This window comes from Plectropomus leopardus, chromosome 20 (assembly GCF_026936395.1).
Source record: "Plectropomus leopardus strain MGB_pleo_1.0 chromosome 20, ASM2693639v1, whole genome shotgun sequence".
In the NCBI taxonomy this organism is placed as follows: Eukaryota; Metazoa; Chordata; class Actinopteri; order Perciformes; family Serranidae; genus Plectropomus; species Plectropomus leopardus.
The window spans coordinates 2064656-2091807 of NC_142195.1; the positions used below are offsets into that span (position 1 = coordinate 2064656).

At 39.7% G+C, this 27152-nt stretch overlaps 1 protein-coding gene across 1 annotated transcript; it reads right to left on the minus strand.

Moving 5' to 3' along the window:
- Positions 1-1380: 1380 nt before the first annotated feature.
- LOC121959884 (stromelysin-3-like) lies at positions 1381-25283 on the minus strand. The gene is made up of 8 exons (XM_042509412.2): positions 25086-25283; positions 14729-15012; positions 10209-10352; positions 8288-8421; positions 7929-8143; positions 7321-7525; positions 6299-6559; positions 1381-6203 (listed from the first exon to the last, which is right to left on the minus strand). Exons 1-8 carry the CDS (start codon positions 25194-25196, stop codon positions 6088-6090), a joined length of 1470 nt encoding a protein of 489 aa, XP_042365346.1. The 5' UTR covers positions 25197-25283; the 3' UTR covers positions 1381-6087.
- Between the last annotated feature and the right edge of the window lie 1869 nt (positions 25284-27152).

A 27152-nucleotide genomic window follows, 5' to 3' on the forward strand; every position in this document is an offset into this window, starting at 1 on the left:
TTTTGTGCTTCATTATGTGCCACACATGTTCAGTGGGAGTTGGATCTGGACTGCAGGACTGTCAGTCTAGTAGCTGCACTCTTTTACTATGAAGCCATGCTGTTGTAACACGTTCAGAATGTGTCTCATTGTTTTGCTGGAATAAGCAGGGACGTCACAGACCATAGCACACTTTCCATTTTGTGTCAGTCCATCTTAGATGAGTTTGAATCCAGGGAAGTCAGCTGTGTTTATGGGTGTTGTTGATATCTGGCTTTTACTTTGCATGGTAGAGTCTGAACTTGCATTTGTAGAGGCAGTGATGAACTGTGTTTACTGACAACGGTTTTCCAAAGTGTTCCTGAGCCCATGGAGTCATATCCTTTATATTATCATGCCAGTTTTCAATGCAGTGCAGCCTGAGGGATCAAAGGTCACAGACGTCCAGTGTGGGTTTTCAGCTTTGCTCAATATGTGCAGAGATGTGTCTCTCTTACTCCCTCTCTGTCTCTCTGAATCTTTTGAGGATATTATGAATAGTATATGGGAAAATCTTAAAGTCCTTGTAGTCTGGTGTTGAGAGACGTTCTTAAACAGCTAAACTGTTTTCCAGTTTTTCACAAAGTAGTGAACCTTGCACTGTTTTTGCTTATGAATGACGGAGCCTTCCGAGGATGTTCCTTTTATACCGAGTCATGATATTACCATCTGTCGCAAATTAACCTGTTTACCTGTGGAATGTTCCAAATGTTTTTTGAACATTCCTAAACTTTCCCAGTCATTGTTGCTCCTGTCACATCTTTTTTGGAAGGTGTAGTAGGCATCAAATTCAGTGATGACTGTGTATTTACAAAAACAAAATAAAGTTGATCAGTTTGAACCTTAAATATCTTGTCTGTGGACTGTAGTCAGCTGAATATAGGTCAGAACGGATTTGCAGATCATTGCATTCTGTTTTAATTTAATTTCTGTTTTGTTTGTCCTAATTTTTCGCAACAATCATTGTGATACTTGAAAATAGTTTGCATTAAATTCTTGTCAAGCAAGACTGCGTGCAGCGTTTTAGCTTCACTTTTTAGAATCAGATCGGTGTGCTGGGTAACAAAGAGAGGGCTGGCAAAAAAATAGACAGAATGGAATGGTTGTTGTTGGTACCATCCACACCTGCTGACAATGGAAACACAAAGTTAATCCTTCTAATATGTAACAAGCTGAACTGGACTGAACTAGATTGCTTGGTGGAAACCAGGCTTAAGCTACAATAACTAACTTCCTGTTGACATGTAGCTGTCTCTTTAACATCACCAGTATCTCTGTCTCACGTCTCTCCCAGGCACAAGGGGAGGCCACCTCACAGTTTAAAACCACCACTCTAAATGAAAACTTCATGTATTGCAGAGATAGGAAAGCAAGTTGACTTTTTTATTTTTGGTTTTATTGTAAACAAAAAAGTTTACAAATTTATTCACACGACAAATACATATTCTGACTGAAAAAACATGGAATACAAAAACAAACAGATCAGTATATGGTGAAAGTAGAACGAACCAGATAATCAGGACATGTTGACTCTGTCTAAAGTGTCCAAGCTACACTGGACTGCTGTTTCTGCAGACACATCACAGTGTATGTTACAAGTCAATGCAATAATCAGCGTCCTGCACTGATTACAAACAGTATTGATTACAAATAACCATATATAATATCCATAAAAAATACACAGTAAGTCAAAACCACAGTGAACCTCTGTCTCATTTCTCTGATCAGGACTGAAACAACATAATTTCTCTCAGACTACAGTATACTGTCTGTCAAGTATAATATGATTTTGAATAATCTGAGAATGATGCAGTCTCAGGGACGTGAAACAAGGCTCTTCAACAGATAATGAGGACTATCGTCTGGCTCTGTGAGACGCACAAAAAGAAGACACTCAACAGTGAAAAGAACAGATTATTTCAGAGTGTGTAATATGAGGTACTGGTTCACCGTGTCTACACAACTTTCAATAGCACCTTAAATATTCAAAGATGTAGCACCCAGCTTTATTCATTCTCAACATGCAGCCATTTAAAAGAAAGCCAATGAAGAGCATTTTGCTGTTGCATGTGTGTCAGGTCACATACGCTACCAATAAAGTAACACAACTCTTAACCCTTTGAAACCTGGAGCACCATCATGTTTCTTGTGCTGCCTCAGATGTATTTACCAGTTATTTTAACCTTTGAACCTGGAGCAAATGTGTGATTTCGAAAGAAAGGTTTCATATGTTGCAAGAAATTTGTAGATTTAGAGAAAAAAAAAATAAAAGATAGGGGGAAAAGGAAAAGGGCCAGGGAAAAACTATATTTATTATAATCAAAACATATTTTCACATGATTAAAATGATGTTACAAAGTTCTTATTATCTTAAGCACTTTTTTGTTTTTCTCTTCTTCTTTTTTTTTTTCGCTAATTTGGGGGATTTTTGGGTCATTTTCTCCTCCATTGCTCATTGCCTTCTTTTCATGTTTTTGAGAGAGATCAAGCCAGTTTGCTCAGGTTTCAAACGCAGTCAGTGCCAGGAGAACTGTTTGCCTCTCTTCACGCTAAACACTTGACTGAAAGCCTTTTGTAAATAATGACAACACTACCATCCTGCCCAGTTTCAGCAACCTGATACATTTTCTGACTTGTCCGGTTGTCTTGTGAGAACTAATCTACCTCCCTAGTTTCAGCAGGTCCCTTTCTGTTTTTGCTTTTGATATTTCTGCAAAACTGAATTGGCGGTTTTTGAAGTGGCACTGAGAGACTGCGAGCACTTAATGATTTAAACCAAAGGAAGCTGAGGAGGCAGTCAAGGTGCAAATGAGATAAACACGTTTTGGAATTAAAAAAAAAAGATTTATAGATATGTGTGGCTGAACAGAGATATGCCCTCAAAACTGTAGAACGCCAGGAGTGTGAGCTTGAAAGAGCAATCCAAGGCTGAAAGCTCAGGCTGCTTCTGCAAAGATACACATCAACAGGCAGGTTTCCATTAATCCTCAAATTGTGCAAATTGAAAAAACTTATATAAAATACATCTGATGTACACATGTCAGTTTAGAAAAAGGTTTTTATGCTCGCATGAGGTGGTATTTCAGGCAATTTGAAAAAGCCATATTTTGCAAAACTGCAATGGCAACACTTTTTTGGCTTTTCTCGGTCTCATGATGCTATGGCTATGTGCTTGTCAGAAGGAACTGGCTCCCTCATGATGCAGCAGCTACAAAAGGTGTTATTGCGTCACATGACTCTTCAAAAGTTGAACAGATCATCTGGAAGTTTTGAGTCTACAATTCCTCTGTGAAATTGTGGACTATCATCTCCCAGAAATCCCTCATACATAGCCGCTCCCACGTATAAGGGGCTCGCCTTTCCATTATGGCTCCATAACACGGCTACGTGACCTTGGATTGGAAATAATGACAGCTAGTGTGGTGGCTGCAATAGAAATAAAGCTGCTAATGTTTTGAACATCCATCACCATGCTTCTTGGAATCACCAGAGGAGAAGTCGTAGAACATCACTCGGTGGAAACGCAGTCATTTCACGATTGTGTTTTATCAACATTTCAAAAATATCATTTACGTTTTGTACAAATCTGTAATGGAAACCCTCCTATTGTCTCTGTGAACCCAGGCAGTCAGGGGTTTTATGGGTAGTCATAGGTCCGAGAGGAACCAATTACACACCTCCAAAATCTTACAGAAGTATTTCACCGATATAAAGAGGGTCCTCACATAAAACTGGTCTGTCTGTGCAGTAGAGAGATGCAAATACTTTTGAAACTGGTGCTACATGACTGGAGAAAACAGAGAGAGGCCTGTGGCATTGGCTTTGGCTTCAAAAACCTACAACTACCAGAATGCATCAGACCAATAAATGCTCCTGCTGGTGGGTGACATAATGTGACCTCATCTTTTCGGCACAATGGCGGCTACAATGGCAGTGAGCTAAAACATGTCTCAGAGAACATTTGATGTTAGAAACCTGCAACTCAGTAACAGAGACTTAATTTATAATCTGATCAGCGCTGCTCAGTTTTATGGTTTGATCTCTGCCTTTACTGTGCAGGAAGCAGTGTGCAGCCAAAGCTAGTTGCTTGTGCTTGTGATGCCACATTGGTTAAATGGCGTTCTGGGGATAAAGCCTCCATCCTTAATGTCTGATAGGACACCTGTGTAGTTTTTGTGTACAGATTTTGCAGCTTTGTTCACAGTTATTTGACAAATATTCATGGACATTGAAAAGTAATAGTAATAATATTATTTTAGGCAAGATTTCAGATTCGGACTTTATGTCTAACAGTTGCGTGGTGGCAGTTATGAAATTTGATGTTTCGATATGTCGTCCTCAGCAGTGACAGGCAAAAAAAGCATTACTTTATGCAACATGCACAGTAGTGAGATGACTTTTTCACTAACGAGTCGTGAAAGAAATGACTGTGAAATTCAGTTATGACATCATGGTTACTAAGCGTGTCGACTTGTTAGGTGAGTTGATGGAGGGCTGATGTGTGTTTGGTGTGTGTGTGTTCAGTGAAGCGACAGGTCCGGCATGTGCTGGCTTGGTGCCGGGGAGGAGATTAACCGCCATGAAAGAGGGGAAATTGTCTCATATTGACATTGTGTGTTCTTGCTCTTGTTCTTCCTGGACTGGCACTAATAAGCACACAGGAATCATCTGGGGTCAGAATTGGAGGGTGTGTGAACCCCACAGAGAGCAGGACCCCTGTGGTGCTGTGTGCAGTCATCAGGGCTGAGCTTGCAGCTGATGGTCAGTAAATATACCTTCAACAGTTGGCTGGCTTTAATTGCAATGTCTTGTTTTCTGTTTGTGCTCATACAGAAGATGTAAGTTGTGGTCTGGAGGCTTTGGAGGTGTTAAAAACACCTTTGATGGTGCTACACTGAGAAACTAAAGAACTCTAAAGCAAAATATAAGTAATTAATTTTGCTGTCTAGTAATTATTTCAACAATTAATATACAGTGGTTATAATTGATTATATTGATTACATCAGAACTTGCCTGGGGTTTGGTATGTGAATGCCAACAACCAGAGAATCTCTGGAAAACGCTGTGATCTTGGCTCACGGTGTTGAAAGCTCGGTGCAGTCAGGAGATGGGAGACTTTTTGGCCACGTCTACAGGTGCAGTCATTCCAAACAGATATAATCATGTTTAAATCTTAAACCTGGTCAGACTCATCATTTGGTCTGGTTCCTTGGATCTAAATCATGCATGTGTCAATCCTGCTAGTAAACAAGGAGTTGTTTGATTAGTCTTGTTCTTCTTTCGCCCCAGACATACTTGCACCCCAATCATCAGAAAATGTTGGCATGATACGTTTCTGCAAACCAGGGATACATAACATTTGTACATTATGATGTAACAGATATGATGAAACTGTCTGTATGTTTCAACAGAAAAAAATGCCTAAAATACCTGCTTATCATACCACTATTCAAGTTGGTAACACAGCAACTTTTGTGGCACTATCCCCGCGAGAAATCAGCATCAGGTTGCTCAAAAACACCCATGTCTGGTTAAAAGACACTGGGAACATAGTGATCCATCATCCATTTTGTTGTTTGTTGGTGTTGAATGAACCGTGGTGTGCAGCTTGGACCCTCAAGGGCTGCAGCACTGCTCCTCTGAGATCTGAAGTGGAGATGCTTTTTAACAGTGGGACCAAACCAAAGTCTGAAGGTGAAGCTTTATCAGAACTCAGTTTTTCTGCCATCCACAGTTTGAACCAGCTGTCTCCCCATGTGTTCTTATCTTAAACTGACAAAATCCTTTCTGCAAAAGTAAGCAGATGCTGACTGTACTGACTGTAACTGCCAACTTAAACTCACTGTAAATGTATGTGTATATTTTGAATTAATTTTTGTTTTAAAAAATATAATAATGTGGTTGCAGCAGGCAGTGCTTTTGACAAGACTTTGATGTATTTACATGGGTTTTGATTTATCAACTTTAGGTAAATTTCCAGAATAGCCTGAATGTTCTGTATGGTGAATTAAGCTGAAAAATCCACCCCTGCTCTTCACGAGTTTAGCAGATGTGTGTTTGTGGACTTATTTAAACAGAACAGCCAAAGAAATCCCTGCCGATGCTGCGGGGGTAGCCTTCCAGCACCTTCAGCGCCACAGGGTCAAACTTCCAGTAGTGCAGCCCACTCAGGAAATTTGCATAGCCTGTCAGAGGGCAAGAGGAGGCGACAGTCAACAGTGGACTTTTACTAATGACCGGAGTAAAGAGAATGAATGCAAAAGTTCACATTAGGCCTCACCATATCTGTCTTGAAAGGCTGCATCGATGTGGCTGGGCACTCCTTCCCACTTGTACATGCTGCGAGGATGGAAATCCTCCAGTCGGTTCTCCTGAGGGTTGAAGGGCCAGTACGAAGAGGACTTGAAGAGGTAGACTTTGTCCACGCGGCCCTCGTCCCACTTCAGAGCTGCTTGGATATCTGCCACAGGAAGACCCAGCTGCCGCACCGAATCTGGTCCAGTTATCTTCCTCTCAGCATCAAACACCCAGTACCTGTCACCTGTCATGGTAAAAGGATACACAGAAAAGAAAAAAATTGGACCTCATGTACTTCGACTGTCTATGTTATAGACTACTGTCAATGTGCGTTTTATTTACGGTGCTTACCGTCTAACTTAAGCTTCTTCCGGCACTTCAGAACCATTTAAACTTTTTTCAGTATTTGTATCTCAAATACCGTTTAACCCTTTGTAACCTCAATCAACATCACTTTGCTTGTGCTGCGTTCAGACGCCTTCAAAAGTATTTACACTTTTGAAATCTGAGCAAATTGGTTTGATTTCTTTCCAAAACATGGGGGGAAAGGCAATGAGCAACTTGGCAAGAACTGTTCTGCAAAGTGCAAGAAATGGAATTCAAAAAATATAATATATATTAAAAAAAAAGATAAGTAAGAATGTCCAAAAACTGCATTTGTAGTTATCATAATTATATATTTAAAATCATTTTACAGAATTATTATCATTATCACTGAGCTCTTTTTTGGGGGTAATTTCCCTGTTTTTAACATTTTACATTTTCTTCTAATTTGTAGGTATTTTTTTGTACTTTTTCCTTTTTTTATTTTGCTGTTTTTCTGGTAATTTCTTCTAGAGTTGTTAATTGCCCTTTTTTCATTTTTTTTTTTTTTTTTAATCAAGCTTATTTAGTTAAACTACGACTTCCCCTGATATGGAATTACTGAAAAAGTTTCATCTGCTGTTTTCCAGCAGTGAACACACACACATTTTCTTCAGAAATTTGCCTCTGTACATGACCAACCTTGAAAGAACCAGATGTTGCCTGACTTGTCTTCGTACGCGGCATCGATGCGTTCAGGGATACCTCTCCAGTGACGTGAAGCCAAGGCTGGATATCCGGCTTGGAGCTGCCCGTCACGGATACGCCAAACATAGCGAGACTTAAAGAAGAACAGCTCTCCCCTGATCATGGACACGGCATCGAAGTTTGTTCTGCAGGCGTCCGGCTGGAGCACAACGACATACACAACAGGGAGGTTTTTGTCTGTGGACTAAGCTGCGGATTCAATGCAGCCCTGTGGAAATGAGGGTATACAGTACTTTGAGGTGCATCTCAATGCTTTTAAGTCAATGATAAATCCCATTATATCTAGGTCTTATGAGCGCAAATGTTTTACTTGAGTGCAATCTTTTTTTTGTTTTGTTTTTTTAAACAGATTTTTGTAAAATCTAATTGTTATTTCTATCTTCTATGTTTAAGTTTAATGTAATTATGTGTTTAAATAATGTGTAAGTGAATGAGCTGCCATTCTGGGCCAGGTTTCTCTTGTAAAAGAGATCATTGATCTCAATGGGACATACCTGGTTAAATAAAGGTGATTATTATTATCTCCAGTATTATCGCCTCACCATTCCAATGTCAATCTCATTGGTCTCCGTTATCTCAGGCGGTGCATGCCGAGGGGGGCCGTACAGATACTGGATGCCCCTCTTATCATCCTCGCTGAGCTGCACAGGGTAGGAGTCGCTATAGAAAGGACACATCACAGCGTCAGGCTCCAGGGAATGCTGCAGGCCTAGGACGTGGCCAAACTCATGAGCTGCCACTTGGGAGAGGTCGGTGCCTGAACAGGACAGAAGAGGACAGAAGAGGACAGAGGGATAGTGACACTGAAACAAGCTCCTGAGTCTGCTACTCTTTAGTGGAATCCATGAGGAACAAAAGCAGAGATCATCATATACACTCAAAGTATTTCAAATGGACTCACCCACACTGTTGCCCACTGTCCAATGCTCATCATAGTCAAAGTGCACCTCGCCCTGTCGGTGCGTCCTGGGGAAAAAGGCGTGGGCGAGGATTCCTCCAGGACCATCAAACGGTAAGTTATCATCATGCCAGTACCTACACAAGCACAGGGATGGTTAACTTGTTTCGCAAAATGACAGGAGGCCAGGGGCCAGCAACACTAGCCCCATTCATGTGTCTAGGATTTCAAGACATTTTTAGGATTTTAGGACATGCCTAGGATGTTAGGACATTTCTCAGATTGTAGCACATTTCTCAGATTATAAGACATTTTTAGGATTTTAGGACACTTCTCATATTTTAGGACATTTCTTGGATTTTAGGACATAAGGATTTAAGAGCATTTCTAAGATTTTCAGGAATTTCTAGAATTTTAGGGCATATCTAGGATTGTAGCACATTTCTAAGATTTTAGGACATTTCTAGGACTTTAGGGCATTTTGGATTATGCCACGTTTCTAGGATTTTAGGGCATTTCTAGGATTGTGGCACGTTTCTAGGGTTTAAGTACATTTTTAAGATGTTAGCATTTTTTTAGGATTTTGTGACATTTCTCAAATTTCAAGAATTTTCTAGGATTTTGGAATGTTTTTTTGGATTTTAGGACCTAAGGGACTTAGAAGTGAGCTCTGTTGGGGATGTGGGGGATCCTCTAGCTCTATTTTGATGCTGTTTTATGATGTTTTAAGGCACCCTATGTATACTAAAAATACAAAAACAATTCCCAGCGTCAGTCTCTTTTTTTCTTCCTTTTTTAGATTCGAAAGTAGTTAGGGGGCCACCCAGCACCCCATCGGTAGCCAGATTTGGCTCACGGGTCATAAGTTGAGTATCACTGCTGTAGACTCTTATCCTGTTAATATCTGATATGTGGTAAAGAAAATGAAGCCCCCTAGCAGTTTTTTTTCTGAGTCATAGGGCCCTTCATTCTTACTTCATACTTGTTCTATTCTCATACTTGCTTTTTAAAAAAATGAATATGTAAGACCAAGTGCATGACAGCAGTTATGAAAATTACTTGTATAACTGAAAAGGGCTTGGCAGAGTAGTTATGAAACTGTAATATAGGAGCACACCGTGAAAGAAAAGACTTGGTATAAGATGGAAGTATCGTAAACCAAATGCCAAAAATGACTCACTGGAGTTGATAAAAAATGTAGCTGGAGGCTGAAAAACGCTGCCAAACAAGTCCTGTGCTGCATTCATTCATGTTTGTATTCTGCTCTGAGCCTGGCTCAGATACATGTGGTTTAGTTTTTCTTGGGTCACTCTGACAAATCATCCAAGAGATTCAGGGTCAGATTACAGACTAGAGCTCTGTTTTTACTGTCCATCTTTATGATTATACTACATATTCCTCAAACTACTACTACTAAAAGCTGTATGTAACTCTTTGCACTCATTCTGCACACATTTACATTCCACTGCAAACACTATGACATTTGTTCAAAGGGAATCATTGGTGTATTTGAAGAGAGAACATAAGGTGTGATGTGGATTAAAACTTGTGGCCAAATGCACCCAAAACGGGTTGACTGTATATTTACATCTGTAGCTGTTAGGGCTGAACAATTAATTGAATGAAAACCAACAATATTATGTAATAGGACGTCATTTTAAAATTGTAAAACCTGAGTTTAAAAAACAGGTTTTTGTTTTTTAATGCTAGACAATTTAAGCAATGATCACTGATGTCATACACTTTACTGTAAGTCCCTTAATGCATGTTTCTTATTCTTCACTTTAAATGAAGAACTCTTTTACTCCTGAGTTGGCTTGTTAGACGATTATAAGTTTATTCTCTCAAATTTACTGTCATGGTGCAAATTGCCGCCATAGTACCAACATGTGTGTCGTGTCTCTTGCTGGTGGACCTGTCTTACCTGCTGAAGTCAATGATGATGTCAGCTTTCTCAGAGGTGACCTCTCTGAACGTCAGAGGAGTCACTGCACTCCACACGCCAAACGCCTCCTGGAAGACACGCCTCACTTTACCCTCACTCATCTGCCAGGGGAAACGCACGATCCTATTGGACACACGCACAAACACACACACACACACACACACGTGGTATTGAGAGCACTCATGAAATTAATATTTGAATTTGTACCCTATGACTTTATACAGCTGACTTGAAAAAAGCCCAAACATCTGTAGAGATCAAAACTTCAGCAACACATGGATTTATCGTTTTGACATGTTTTATTTATTAATATTTATTAATTAATTCATTGCTTTTGTTGCTCTGGTTGTTGTTTTTGGTGTTTTTGTTGTTGTTGTATTGCCTTTTCTATTTCCCATTTCTGCTTTTCTTTGTTTATCAAATGCTTTTTTTATTCTTTGTTTCTGCTGTAGAGTTGAGATATTTTACATGGGGGTCTGTGGGGACTGACTTTGTTTTGGAGCCAGCCTCAAGTGGACATTAGAGGAACTGCAGTTTTTAGCACTTGAGTATTGGCTTTTTTCCTCAGCCTCAGAGTTTGATGCTAAAGCAGCACATAGATCAACTTCTTCTGTTCTAACCTTTCACAATAAAAGCCCTAGATACTGCATAACCATTTACCAGAGGGAACTCAAATGAACTCAGATCATTTTATTCAATAAATTATTTTCCAGCAGCTCAGACTATACAACAACTGACCTTTGACGCTGTAATCAAAAACATTAATAAATGAGATTTCATGAGTACAGCTACATATTCTCTTCCTGTTTTTAACAGCTGCTGGCAGCCACAGGAAGTCTGACAGGGGCTGTTTACATGACAATGGTTCTTGCATGAAACGTTAAACCTTTGTTGGGGTTTGGCCTTTTGTTCACATGATAACAGCATTTTGGGGGCCTGAAAACACAAATTTTTAAAACCAGATTCCAAAGTGTCATTTTTTGAAAACATAACCCCATCTGTCACACTATAAACTGATGATGTGAAGATCCTGTGAGAACAGTGACCTAACAGGCACACTTGGTGCAGGTGCGTGGTGTTTCATTGCAAAGTTACACCGCAAACTACTGGTCTGGCATGCATACTACAGCGTTTTCGGTTGTTTTTGCAGATCCATGTACACAAGGATAATTTTCACAATGTTGTTATATTTATGCAGATTTTTTTTTAAATGCAAAGTAAATACTTTTCCGTTTTTAAAAAAACTTTTGGAAATTGGCCTAGCGATGTCAAGCTACATTTGGAGCATCAAAGTATTTCTTTATCAGGCAAACAGCCTGTCAAAACTTTACAAGTGCAAAGAACCAGTACATCCAATGAGTCACCTACAGGCTGGAAACCTCAGAGGATGAAAAAAACACACACAGTAGGTTTAGCTAAGGTAATGAAACATGATAATTTGGTTTCACTCCAGTGTGTTGCAGCTGTAGAAAAGGTGCCCTGACTTGAGAAAGTAATACATGAAATCAACAGAGTTAGTATATGCACACACAGCAGCTTCGGTGTTAATCCTGTGATACAGTTCGAGAATGGGCTCCTTCTTATTGTTCAACTGTGAGGACAAGCTCTGACACGACCAACAGGATGTAATATGAACCTCTTTACCTCCGGCAGCCACCACCAAATGCATTAAAAGACTCTCCTCACACCAAAAAATGGTGAGCTGTGTGGGCTGCTGTGTAAGGAATATGCTCGTGTCAAAAATAACAATGAAAAGACTACAGTTTATCCATACTGGCCTGATGTGGTTCACTCAGTTCAAATAACCCTGATGCATGAGGATACACGGATACACGGGGATACACGGGGCTTGTGAGCTTATATCAGGTTTGGAAATGAAACAGTTGTGATGGAGCTCAGGATTCATTCAAAAGAGCTGCTGTATTACAAACCATTTCAGCGTAAAAACCTGTGATCTGTGTGTAACAGCCGACTTGTGTGGATGTGAAGAAAATGCAGAACAATAATTACCATCAAATCCTGGCCAATCTGCTTAATGAAACCGCTGCGGCACCGTGCGTAAAAGCACACGGCCTATGCCTAATTTTGAAGACTCATGTATGGTGTCAGCTGCAGTGAGATGCGGCAGCTGCCACACACAGCCAGCTGTGGGCAATAAACCTAACTGATGCTTTCTGCAAAATGTTGTGCTCTCTACAGTTTTCATTATGACCCAATCTGTGTTCCCACATATGGAGAAAAGCCCAAAACACTAGGAAAAGATCTGCTTACTCAATTAAATGCAAAAGGAGGAAAAATTGCGCTCAGCTACCAAACTTTGTGGGCGTGTTAGCACCAAAATATGATTAGTGCAAATTCTTTTGTGGATAGTCATGGTGCTGTTAGCAGATTCTTTGTGGATCAGGTTCTAAATGTTTCATAGAGCAGACGGGCTTGAGGAAGTCGAGTGACTACCAATGACCCCTTTCAAATTACACCTAGTCATTTGATTCTTTGTTAATACAAAAATACTGATTAAAGCAGCTTTTAGTGGTTTCTTATCTTAAGATTAGAAAACCTCTTAGTCATCTTTTTGGAAGGAGTCATGGTAAGAGGCTATGTCTTAGTTTATTCTAGCTTACTTGTTTTTGCTTGAGTAAAGATGCAGTTTCCCAAAGTTTATCTTCAAGTAGTTATTTCTTTTCCTGGCAAAGAAAAGCAGTTCCCAGTTATCCTTAATCATTATTGCTTACTTTAGGATGCTCTCTCAAGCGGATACTTTACATGCTAAGTTATGACGTTCCTCATGCTGTCACAATGTTTTTATAAACAGCACAAGGGTCTCTTGAATGCAGCCACAGTCTGTGTCCACTGTTAACAAAAGCACATGTGCACCCCCACAAACAGAGGACTGTAGATGATGCCATGTTGGCTTGATTTAGAACTTTGTTGTTATTGCATTTACTGACCATGCTGGTAAACACATCAATAACAATGTCTCCACAATAATACTTATTAATTCCTTCATGTTAATTGCAGGATGACTCCAGGATTTATGAGGGGGCTGGTCGCGCTGCCTATTTTGTTGTTTCAACAAATTGAATCTACAAAAAATATAACCCACAAGCGTTCGTGTCAAGCTACAACGTAAACACATTTTCCTGTAAATAACAATTAGCTTGCCATCTTTACTCCCTCTCATCCTGGTTTCAGGCTTGAGGTTCATAGCTTTGTTTTGATCCAGCAAGTGCTTGCAGATAAAATGTGGAGTGTGTTTGTTTCTCTGGAGGTGACAGTCAGATTTCTGTAGGCTGAACTGAACTGTTGATTTTTCTTGTAGTCAAAGATAAACTTGATTTAATTTTTTTATTTCTATTGGGACCTTGAATACAGTTCCACTGACCAGATCTCCCAATTTTTTATAAAGACAAAAAAACTTGAGCCCCTTAGCAGACTATAGCCCAATCGATTTTGAGGCGAGCATCGATATTGGTGTTGCAGACTTTAAAAAATCTAATACACAATCAATTTTTTTTTCTTACACAAACACAAAACACAAGCAGTCTTGATACTGAACTCATAGATCTGCTTTTTAAAACCAAAATACATACTGATTTGATTTTACAGTGTAAGTAGAATTGCCACATTGCGGTTAAAAGCCTCCATGAACGAGTCAAGTTGCAGTTACAGTTTATGTCCATGCCTGTCTATGACAGCTGACAACTTTTCAAATACAGATGTTGCTGCAGAGAAGCTACAAATTCTAAAAAGCACAGTTTCAAGGTGGATACCCAAGATTAGTATCAATAATTCAGTTTCTGACCAAATGTCTCCCCTTATGTTCCTGTGTTATGGTGTTGAATAATGGACAGAAAAGTGTTTTTGCAGAACATATTAATGTCACAAAACTGACCTTTGACCTCTATATATAAAATGTCATCACTTCATCATTTTATCCTATTAGACGTATGTGTGAAATTTCGTTATAGTTAGGGTTTGAATTTTTGAGTTATGGCCAAAAAGATGTTAAATGAGGTCATGTGGCCTTTGACTTTCGAACACCAAATTCTCAAAAGTTCTTTCTTAAGTCCAAGTGGACGTTTGTACTTAATTTGAGGAAACTCACGTTAATGAGATGGATGCCAGGTCACAGTGACCGTAACCTTTGACCACCAAAATCGAATCGGTTCCTACTTGATTCCAAGTGAACGTTTGTGGCAAACTTAAGGAAATTCTCTTAAGGCTCCCCTGAGATAATGCATTCACTAGCATGAGATAGATATAAGGACGCAATAATGTTGACCTTAGAACTTCACAATCAAATTGGTTTTATCATTCGGTCCAAGAGGGTGTTTGCGCAAATTTGAAAAAAATCCTTCAAGGTGTTCTTGAGTTGCATTCACTCAGGTGAGACAGACGAAGTCACAGTGTCACATTTTTTTGTTTATTTAGCCAGCGTATGTGATACTAATATAGCTGTGACAAGCTAGTAGTACACAACAGAATCAAAGGTTTCTTACCTGTAAGTGAGGTCAGTCTTCTCCCAGCGCCCTCCGAACAGCGCAAATCTCTTCCTGCGCTGCTGTCTACTCAGGCCTCCCTTCTTCTTCTTCAGGTTAAAGTATGACAGGTCAAACTGCATTAAGGTGGGATAGTCTGGGACTCCACAGCGAGGACGATTCCAGAACTCTGTGTCATTTTTGGATGCCAGTGCAGGCTTCATATGGTAGTCTTTGTTTAGTGTGTCCTGTTCGTGTCTTCCTCTCTTCTTCAGACCAACATGGCCGTTGCTTTGAGGCCATTCCTGCAAACAAAGGCAGTCACTGAGGTCACCATACAGAGAGTCTTTACTAGGCATAATTAAAAAATAACAACAATGCCCAGACCTTTTTATTTATTTAGAATCAGAATCAGCTTTATTGGCCTAGCATGTGTACACACAGACTGAATCACACTCCAGCTTCTCTCTCTCTCTCTTTCTCTCTCTCTCTCTCACACTCGGACTAAAATCCAATCAAACAGTAAAACTAGGCAGTGCTGATGGATAAAAATCAAGATGATGTTATTGCACTGTTTATTGCCTCAAATGTTTTTAAAGTTTTAAATGCTTGTTTAGCTGTAATATCAAGAATTTGTGAACAGGAAGTGACCGCCATACTGTTCAGTGAAGTGGAAGTCAAAAAACAGAGATAAAATGGTAAAGTAAAGCAGCACTGATCGGCTATAAACGAAGATTCTGTTAGTGGGTTGCCAGTTTTCTTCTCAAATCTTTTCAGAAACATGTTTTAGTTTACTGTCTAACTGTAATCTGAGATAGTTTGCTACCCCTCCAGCCACTGTTGTTTTTACACAGACCAGTCCACATTACTTGCCAAGTCAGAGCATTTATTGGTCTGGTGCAGTGTGGTGCATTCTGGTAGTTGTAGGTTTTCTTCCCCATGAGCAAAAATATATGCCATAGCCCCTTTTCTCTTTTTTTTCCTCTAGTCATGTAACACCAATTACAATTTCAACAGTATTTGCACATTTCTCTTGCATAGGTGGCCTAGTTTTATGTGAGGAACCTCTTTATACCTCTTTAACAATGATATTTGTAGACAATAAGGCCAAATTGCAATGGTGCAGAGTGTAAAAAGTGCATATACATTATGTATTGGAATTAGAAACTTCATAAATGTATTAGTTTAATTTTAACCTTGCTAGTGCAGTTCTGAGATATTTAACATCCACAATTTTCAGACCACAGAAGTGCTTCTGTATCTCCAAATACTCCTGTATCTTCCATGTTCCCAGTTCATATCCGTGTGTGTGTCTGTGTGTTTCATTCCTGTCCTGCCACTAACCTGGATCGACCCCTCTAACACACCTGCTTTCAATCGGCTCATCATCTCTCCCAGCCCACCACACAACTGGTTACAATCAGCTTATCAACCCACAGTATATCAACCCTACATTACCATAGCGATCTAGCCAGGTTAAAAGAGAGCTATGTTTGTGATATTTAAAATTCTGGCTTTAAGCTCAAATACCTCCCTCACACAGTAATCCTGTCTTGTGGTACACTCCTCAGATCCCAGAATAGATTCATTTTTGAAATTCCTGGGTCTGGTCTTAAACTGAAACAACAGACGCTCATTTAATCTCAGTGAGTTTTAGTTTTATCTGCTGATATTTATATAAAATTTAAAGGTTTAGATTGTAAGTTTCTGGGGGGGTTAGTGGCGTCTAGAAGCGAGGACTGCAGATTGCATCCAGCTGAAACTTCTCCTCGTTAGATTTTCTTCAGTGTTCATGTTAAGAGGTTTTTACCCATAGCTGAATGATCCACAGAGATCTCTTCCTCTCCATAACAAATGGACTTGGTGACAAGAACCAGTAAAAACAATTAATAAAGCAGTCTCATGTACAAATGTGTTTCTCTGACGCTGTTCGGCTTGTTAAGTCAAGTCAAGTCAGTTTTATTTATATAGCCCATTATCACAAAACATGGTTTGCCTCAGAGGGCTTTACAGTGTACGACATCCCTCTGCCCTTAGACCCTCACATCACCCAAGGAAAAACTCCCCAAAAAGAACCCCTGTAACGGGGAAAAAAAAGAGGAAGAAACCTCAGGAAGAGCGGTAGAGGATAGTGAGGGATCCCTCTTCCAGGACGGACAGACGAGTAATAGATGTCGTAAATAGCAAGTGAAATACAATCATGGCAAAAAAGGAAAGAGAAAGGGGGGGGGGGGGCACAGCAATAATAGAAACAGATGCATGTCATATTACAATAATGGTAGGTGTGAAATTAGTAATTGCTCTCTATGATGATGTTGATAGAGATGATAACAGTCTCATGCATATGTGAAAGGGAGTTGTCCAAAGGCAAGATCACAGCATCGGCGCAACCAGGACCAGACCACGATCAGGGCGAGCGGGGGGCACAGAATCAGTACAGCCACAGCACGAGCACAACCAAAGGCAGGGTCGCGGCATCAGCACAGCTATCACCATGGTCAGGCACAGTCAAGGTTACGGCCAGGATCCAGGGAAACTAGGAAACAAGGGAGCAGGAACACTTTCTTCCCATCTTGTTGAAGATGGGAAGAAAGCCCAGAACCTGCGAATGTGCGCTCTCTTTTTTTCTCTGATTACCAGAGATCCAGACATTCAAGCAGCTTTGACAGCCAACTTTATAAATTCTTAGGTTATTGTAGGTCCATTCCATTACAGATTTGCATAAACTTAGTGATATTTTCGAAATAATATAAAATAAACAAAAACCCAATTGATAAAACACAATTGTGAGGTGACTGTATTTTCATTGCGTGATGTTATGTGACTTCCATCGCAATGTTATGTGACTTCTCCTCTCCGCACCGCACTAGCTGTCATTATTTCCAATTAAAGGCCACATAGGCGTGTTATGGAGCCATAATGGAAAGGTGAGGCCCTTATACGTGGGAGCAGCCACATATGAGGGATTTCTGGGAGGTGATAGTCCAGGACTTCATAGAGGAATTTTGGATTCAAAACTTCCTGATCATCCACTCAACTTTTGAGTTATGTGATGCAATAACACCTCTTGTAGTTCCTTTTGCATCATGTGGGAGCTAGTTCCTACTGACAAACACATAGCCATAGCATCATGTGGGCTATAAAAGCCAAGAAGTGTTTCGATTGCAGTTTTGTGAAATATGGCTTTTTTGAATCCCCCAAATACCACCTCATGCAAACATAAAAACTTTTTTAAAAAGTTTTTTCAAAATTATTCCAATTATTGTTTCCATTAGTTGCATTTTAAATTTGCAATTACAATTTGCGCAATTTGAGGATCATTGGAAACCTGTCTAATAGGTTGTTTTTTCTCTTAGCAGCACTGTGTTCTACAGGGTGGATAACTGATCCATCGATCTGTTCACAACTGTTCTGACCAGATCAATGGATGAGAGGAGCAGCTGTTTGTGAGTGAAAGCTAACCTTTAGACCCAACATAATGAGTGGTTAAGTTTCACTCTCAATGCACCTCACGCCGTGCTGCACTCTGTGCTCCAACAATATAAATATTCCAGTGGCGCTCCTAATGAACTGTCCAGAATACTGGCGGCAGATGTTTTAATCGTTGCGGGCCACCACAAATAAAATGAATGTGGGAAAACCTTGTATAGTGGCCAACATGAAAACACAGATACGCTATATATAATAGCAAGTTTTTGGTTTATCTGTTCCACTGTAGAAACATGGCAGTGAAACATGGCAATCTCTGGACAAGAACCCACTACCTATAACTGAGGTGATTATACACTAAAGTAAAAATGCTTATTACAATACTCCATTTCTGTCAATATATCTCTAAATGTTACATACTGAAACTTCAATACATACATTTTAACACTTAAAAATGTAAAAAGGCAACAAGCTGAAAAGTCTTCTCGAGTTGACTCAGTTTTAGGGACAGTTAGTTGTGTCAAATTGTTTTTTATTAAGTTCGTCTAAGAACTGATTTGATATTAAATTCCTTTAACAGGGAAGCTGGATCCGTGAACTCACGGTACCTCACATAAAAATTATTCCTATTTGTTCCATGCAGTGAGGTACTACATAAAAAATTTGAAATTTCAAAAAAATGTTCTGGGATCCAACTGAGGAATCTACCTATAGTGACACCTTTAAATTGCTTGTTTTGTCTGACTAACAGTCCAAAACTTCAGCTCACAGGGACTTGCTGATACAGTTTGGTTTCTGTTTTGCTGATTTGACTGTTTGAAGCCAAAAAGGTCAGCTGTCCCATCAGCCTATGATTGTCGGTGCAGTTCAGGTTCTGAGTTGCTGAGTTGGCCATTTAAAGGAAACAACAAGCTGGACCAACATACACACGACCGTGGCTGAGATCTAGCAAGAAGGTGGATATTATTGGAGGAGAGCATCATGGGGCTGGTGCATCGTTGTCTTGCATTCATTCTTTTGACATCTTTGAGATGAACATCTTTCTTTCATTTATTTTTTTGAAGTGTAATCTTCCCAAGGACAACAAGACACAGACAGATACAGTATGTGGCATATATACCCTATCATTAGATTCATGAGTTGTTGGAAAATTGAGGACTCTTCATTTTCTTTGTCAAAGCATGGACATTTTTACTACAAGTCGTTCAGGAAAACATGTTTATAGTTTTCATCATCTGATTTCAGACCACCAACAGTTTCAGTGCTTTGAGCTACTGTGATAAAGTGCTTGTCAGAATGAACTTATGATGTATGAATCTACGCTGAAAAAGTCCCGTTAACCTCTAATCTGTTAGCTAACACAAACACCTGTGCTATTTATCAGGTGAAGCTTATGGTGAAACAAACAGGATTATTTTGACTTCACAGACAAAAGTTAATTTTAATCTTTAAGCCGTGTAACTTACATAACGTTAGCAGCCCCCTCTGCCCAATGTGGAGTGTAATGGAAGCCTAATTAATTGATCAATTGCCCTCCATGATAGTAAAGCAAACAAGAACAGCACTGAGAAGAATGCCATGCTTAATAAAAGCTTCAAAGTGTGCTAATGTAAAAGGATTATGGTTTGACATTTGTTCAAATACCTGAGAATCAGAACCCACAGAGGCTCTGAGTCTTGAAAACAACTGAGTCTCTGGAATGAACTCAGGTGTGCCATCTGGGACAAATCCAGCCATTTATCATGCTGTCAGGAGTAGAGAGGAGCGGTTTACTGCTTTAAGATGGTTGATTAATGTGCCACATTTAAAGTGCTAAAGTTCAGTCCCAATAGCAGTCAATATATACAGTATGTCTTTTCAAAGTCCAAACATACATCTATTTATCTATCTTTCCATATTTTCAATCAAGCAAGCAACTAATCTATTTGTCACATGAAATTGACTAGATTGATATGATTGAAGTGAAATGAGAGGACTCTGATCATGTTTCAAGATAACGAAGAGCATGAAAGTGCATCTCAAGTTTGTTTTGAAACGTGTATGGTTTTGAATACCGTGAAACCATGGATGCCAAGGCCCTGATGATCAGCATGATTTCTGTGATTTCATTCACAGGCAGCAGAGCCTGGAGGACCAAATGTTACACACACATGTACAAGTACTGTCATACCTTCATACAGTGGCGTGCACAGACTTTATGAAGGGCAGGGGCGAAAAGGAAAAAAAGGGCACATATAGCGTGTCCTCGCCACTGAAGAGGGCACTTTAGCGCGCGTTTTGGCTCCCCGGGGGCACTTTAGCACGTGTTTTGGCGTCCAAGAGGGCACTTTAGCACGTGTTTTGGCTCCCAAGAGGACACTTTAATGCGCGTTTTGGCTCCCAGGGGGCACTTTAGCGTGCGTTTTGGCTCCCAGGGGGCACTTTAGCACGCATTTTGGCGTCCAAGAGGGCACTTTAGCGCGCGTTTTGGCTCCCAAGAGGGCACTTTAATGCACGTTTTGGCTCCCAGGGGGCACTTTAGCACACGTTTTTCAACAATTGGGCCACGAGGAGGGGCGGTCGCCCCATGCACGCCACTGCCTTCATATCTTCCTGAAATTTCACTTGGATAACGGCATGAGTGACTGTGTGTGCAGTACAGTGCCAACAGTGGTGGAGCGTACTGTTCACTACATACAGTCAGTTTAATAAAAAGAAGAGTGCCTGTGTTTATGACGGTATTGGAAAACATACCTTTAGGACATTTAAATACCCTGGTATACCGTAATACTGTAATGCCGTTTATTCCTAAAACCAACACCACCTAACCAGTGAAAACTTGGTTGGACAGGTATATCTAACAACCAATCGACCAACCAACCACAGTGTATAAACCCTAGGATTTAGGGCATTTTTGCTTAAGGGATGCCTGTAATGATTAATCAACTCATTTCATGCCCGTGTTCTACTATGGCTCCACAGCATACATGATAATGAGCCATGGCTGAAGAGGTCTCAACCGCATCAACAAAAATTGAAGCCACAGGCCCAGCTGAGCTGACAGGCAGCTCAGTTTATGATGGGTGACAGAACTGAGGCAAGTTTGTGGGCAAGAAGCAAGTTTTCATTTAAAAAGCATCAACACAAAGTCACATGCCATTGTAACAAAGCTTTGTGTATGCATGCTGGGGAAATCCTGGAGATGGAGCTAACATGTCACCACAGGACACCATGGCTGCTGCATCTCGCCCAAACTGACGTGCCCGAGCTTCAACCCAAATTAAGTGCTGAGCCCATCTACAGAGGGGAGCATTGTTGCTCTATCTAGTAGGTAGCATCTGTTACATCTGTTACAAACATGTAAATACAATGTGTGTGGGCAAGTATGAACGTGCACATGTCTGTAAAAATGTGCACCACACACTGACACACACAAATCTATTCTTAAACCCTCCGTAGAGCTGCATCGTGCACCATGAGCAGATGTCTGGAAATTCCCCGTTCAGTCATGACATCAGGTTGTCCACAGTCCACAGGGAGTGTGCTATCAAAGGTTTCCAAGGATGCTGATCTGACATTACTGGGAATAACTAACTTTACGACTCCCAATTACAAAAAAAGAAAACCCAGCAGAATCTGATTTGGCACACTGCATCGCATCTATCTACATTACAAATGTGATAAGATCTACACCACAAACATCCTCTGGAGGAGATAGATGTTGTGCACATAAGGAGAAATATCTCAAGGGTAAATATTGAACCACAAAAAGTCCCAGATATCAGCAGGCATTCTGTGTTTTGCAAACAAACGGACTGATTATGCCAAGCGGAGGGAATGTTTGCAGGATAAAGTGGATTAGCATGAATGGAGATGACAGACTGATCTTCCACTGTAAACATCTCTCACTTAACCTCTTCAGTTAACAAGTTCCATCATTGAGTTTAACTTTTCTTTCTACATAAAATACACTTTTTAAAACTGCTGCTGATAATGTGGAAATAATAACAGAGTTTAAGTCCTACATTTAAAATCCTACTTTGGGAGTAGCAGAAATAACTTTCTATAATAATAATAATTATTATTATTATAATAATAATAATAATAATACTGACATATCATAATGTTTGCCTTGCTCACATGCTAAAATTTTACACATTCCAAAAGGGGGACAATTTATTACTACACAGTACTGGATATTCCAAGTCAGTAGTCATTAGTTTTTCATTCATCTTTTAGTTCAAGCAGTGGTTAACAGCAATTGGCTGCACCAAAAGAAGTCAGCACAGATTCAACAAATTTGAACTTTTGGCTCCACAGGTCCTAACATAGGAGTCAGGGCTATGGCTGCATCTAAAAATTATTTTTGGCATCAGTTATGGGTAGATTATTTTCTCAATTGATTAATCGATTAGTTGTTTGTCAGAAATGTATTAAAAATGTCCATCATAGTTTCTCAGAGCCCATCTTTAAATATTTTGTTTGTCCAATTTACAGTCTATGACCCAGATATTCAACTTGCAGTGATGTAAAAATTCTCACATGCATGACTGCATTTGAGAAATCCTGTGACTGCATACCTGGGGGAGTACTGGAATACTTGGTGGTAAGTCAAACATGTTCATCCTTCATGTGTGGCTGCTCCCAAGTTTAAAGAGCTTGCCTGTCCATTATGGCTCCATAAAACGCCTATGTGGCCTTCAACTGAAAATAATGATGGATAGTGTGGTGGCTGCAATAGAAATAAATCTGCTAATGTTTTTAACATCCATCACCATGCTCGTTGTAATGTTATCACCAGAGAAGAAGTCACAGAACATCACTCAGTGGAAACAGTCAGTCAGTCAGTCATTTTCTGTAACCGCTTGTCCTCGTAAGGGTCGCGGGGGGGCTGGAGCCAATCCCAGCTGTCATCGGGCGGAATCAGTGGAAACAGTCATTTTGTAATTGTGTTTTAACAATGTTGCGAAAATATCGCTTCAGTTTTGTGCAAAACAGTAATGGAAACCTACCTTATGGACAGCCTTGTATTTGACATTAATAATTTATTAATTTCAGACAAATGAGGGTGGCTATCTATGCATAAAAATATGGGAAAATAGAGTTAAAGTTGAGTTAAAGGTGCTGGGATGAAAAGTGTTACAACTATACCCAGTCTCCCCTACATAAGAGTTGTAAGGACTTCGCTGCATGTTAGAAGGATTCATCTGAACTGGTTTCTAATATCAAGGATTGTATCATGAATAGTGTGATACAGTTGTAGTATGGTCCTGTCTGGTAGGGCTGCTTGTTTTCAGCAGACACTCAGTATAATGCACAATGCTTTTCCGCTAGCTCTCTGTTAGCTTTCTGCTATTTTCTCCAGTTTCTCTGAGTCAGCAAACGAGCAGAGTTTTCTAACCACCCACATTTGCCAGATGACTTGCCTCTGCCTGCTTAATGTGACTCTCTCACTCACGCTGTTGACAGCCTCACCGGAAAACAGACCAGGCTGAAGAAAGCTGGAAACAAAAGTTGTCCAATAGTATTTGGGCTAATATTACATTTACATGCATAATGCTTTGGTTTTCTGTTTTTACTGCAAAAATTTGAAGGTTTGACTATAAAAAATAAATTCTTTCCATTTATAAACTGCAGGAACAGGGAGCTTTGCAGGGTAAATAATGACTTTGGTTGTCAGATATTTTATATAAGCAGCTCCAGCATATGTTGAAGAACAAAAGCATTTACAGTGACCAACCTGTTTGAACTTAGAGGTGACAAGCAGCATTGTATGAATCTGACACTGGCATGTACAGCTCTTTGATATCAATTAGACTGCTGTCCAAAATAAAAGGTGGAAAACAAATTAACAAATTAATTTTTTAGCCACTTGTGATTTGATGTGTTTTATGAGAAACACTATGTCATGAAACATGCAACAACTTCTAGCAAGGCTTTACTGTAAATTACATGAAATGCATTCGCTCACATGTAATTCTTTGACCCTTGAACCCTTTGACACCTGAACTGACATCAGTTATCTTGTGCTGCTTTCAGACGCCTTTCACAATCATTTTAACCACAGAAACATGAGAAAACCAGTGTTATTTCTTTCAAAAACACAGAAAAAAAAATATAAAGAGCAACTTGACATCCCGTAAACAGCTAAATAAATTAGTAAAAGATGACAAAGAAATGATAAATAAGAAAAAAATTGTTCAGAAAACTATAGAATATTATTAATTATGTATTCAAAATTATGTTACTCCTTATTTGGCTTTTTTTCTGGTAACTTTCTTGTAATTTCTTACCAATTTCTTGTTAATTATTGGGCCATGTTTTGTTAAGTTGCTTGCCACCCTTCAATGCTTTTGATTTTTTTTTTCAAGGCGACACGCAACTTAACAAGAAATGATCCAAACAATGAGCAAAAAATACGAGTAAACTAAAAGTTAAAGTTAAGTTAAAGTTACGAGGAAATTACATGAAACAAAGTTTTTTTTTAAAAATGCGTAGTAAAAAGCAAATGAGAAAATGACCATGAGAAAGTGCAAAAAAAAACTTTTTTATCATTTAAAATATATAATTCTACGAATTATAAATGTAGTGTTCTGGAAGAACACTTTTTTTTTTTGGAGGGGGGTTATTTTTCAAATATATAATAATTCTCACAAGTTAATTCTTAGGTCATTTTCTTTTCACCATTTGCTGTTTTTACAATTAATGGGATATTCTTGCTGTTTATGTTTTTCCATGTTTTTAATAGAACTCAGACCAGTTTTCTCAGGTTTCGGAGGTTTAAAAACTTATGAAAGGCGTCGGAACGCAACACATGAAAACTGATGTCGATGCCAGGTCTAAAAGGCTTAATCCCACTCAAACACACTGCATCCTCTTGTATCCCCGCGTTGCGAGATCTCCAGCTTTTTTCCCCATGCATAAACTTTCATTTACTGTAGCACAGGTTGTGAGAGTGTTTTTGACTCACCTGCAGCTGCTTGTACCTGCTGACTCTCCGCTCGTGCACCGGCGCAGAATAAACACACAGGAAAAGGTGAAAAGGCAAGATGCTGCCGCAAAAAAACACAGTCCGCATCATGTTCAGACAGACACAGTCTAACACAGGAACGGTGTGTGCAAAGCAGACAGCGGAGGAGGCTCACAGTCTGCTGCTGAGCAGGGCGCTGTGTAGTGGAATGAATGAGGGCAGAGGATTTCTTCAACCAAGCTCCCAAGCTCTCAACAAATGTTCTACACACGTGATTTAACCCCTTTCACTCCAAATGAAGGAGCTTGTGCAAATAAGAAGCTGATGTCTGTCTTTCAAAGCAGATAAGATGAATGTAGAGGAAGTGAATGCAGTAACACACAGGAGCTGTGGAACGGCTTTAGAGGAGCAGATGCACTGTTGCATTTCTTGTTTTTCTTCATTAAAATTAAAATAGTTGTAAATACTCTATATGATATCTGTGATTATGGATTCATGAGTCCACTATTCAAGTTATCCACCATTAATGACAATGGTTTATGATTTATTTGGTGCCGTTTATGGGGAGTGGTAGAGAGTATGACAAGCTGTTCTGTGTTTTTTAATTACACACAAAATATATTAACTTCAACACACATAATAGAAAACTGTGTAAACCAAATCAACAGTCAGTGACTGAACAGGCTCAGGCAGAAGCCAAAGCTTCTGTCAGCCTGACCTGAATTCTTATCAAACTACAATTTCAAGAATAAAAATAAATCATTCAGACTTGTAACCCTTAGTTAGTTGGTATTCTTACTTACCTACTTATTACAAGACAGGTCATGTGTTTTTTTAACCAGACTGCATGAAAATGGGGATCAGATCCAGCCAAAAAATAGTGATACATTTGATAGCTGCAGTAAACAGAATGTGAAGAAGGTGAGTATGTGCCCATCCCTCACTACGCTCTGGCATTACTTCAAGTATTGCTCCCATGCTTTCCCTGGGTTAGTCATTACCAAAAACATCCCCGAGCTTTACATATATGTTGTCCCATTTACTATTTACCTCTTGACACGCCCAGAATGAATGCACATAATCAGCTGTCACTTCTCTGTATGCCCTTCAGTAAACACCAGACATAGTAAATCCAATGTACATGTTATATGAGGTGATCTAAAGAGGCGTAAAATACATTTCCATCTTAACTCTCTCCATGTATTTGATCTGATGACCACGTGGGCCCCTGAACACATCTTTCTCGAGGTCTCTCGGTTCCAGTAATTTGAGCTCAGTTTTCCACAGTTGGTCTTAACCATTATCAAAAATGCACGTTACAAACAAGATATAGTTTTGCTCATTGTATTATTCATTTGTAGATTAGTCCTTTGAAACCGGAGCAAATTAAGTTCTATCAAAAACATGCTAAGAATGCAACAAACAACTTCAGAAGAAATGGCGCCAAAATAAGCAAGACTTTAGCAAAAAGTTACAAAAAAAATTGCCTGAAAACTTAGCGTAGGTAGCGTTAAGTACTGTAGGTAGCGTTAAGTACTGTAGGTAGCATTAGCTTTGATGGTGGAGCATTTGGGGGGCATTGCCCCCCCCCAGTACCTATGCTTAGAACTGGACTCTCAGTTTGGATTTCAGCTGATAGGGAGAAGGTGATTCAGTCTTCTGCCGTCAGCCTTCAGTAAGCAGATGCTCTGTGAACAAACACATGTGGAGGTCTCCTCCAGCTCAACTTTTGCAAAGAGGAACAAGAATTCCTCTAATTATGCCCACAGTATGTTAGTCAAACCATTTGTGCTCATCACTCAGAGACCCATCTGATGATAAAACTGACTTCTGCAGGTTAACCACAGCTTGTGTGTGGAACAATTGATCCTTTGTCTCCTGTCGAGCTCTCCTCTTGTGATATTTAAAACACGTTGCTCATCTGTCTTTAACACTTCCGTTTATCTGTGTGGTGAGCTTTATGCTGCGGAGCAGTAAAATCAGAGCAGCTGTTGCTCTGTCTGGAAGGCAACACAGTGCAGAGTCTTTGTGTGAGACAGCTTCAGACTGACGAGAGTAGAAATGTCT

What these genes read in the sequence shown, in the direction of transcription:
- LOC121959884 (XM_042509412.2), bottom strand. Translation starts at nt 25,196, where the DNA reads ATGATGCGGACTGTGTTTTTTTGCGGCAGCATCTTGCCTTTTCACCTT. An exon ending in ATGAGATTGACATTGGAATG is followed by an intron (nt 7,526 to 7,928) that starts GTGAGGCGATAA and finishes GTTGTGCTCCAG; the next exon opens with CCGGACGCCTGCAGAACAAA. An exon ending in CAACATCTGGTTCTTTCAAG is followed by an intron (nt 6,560 to 7,320) that starts GTTGGTCATGTA and finishes TTACCATGACAG; the next exon opens with GTGACAGGTACTGGGTGTTT.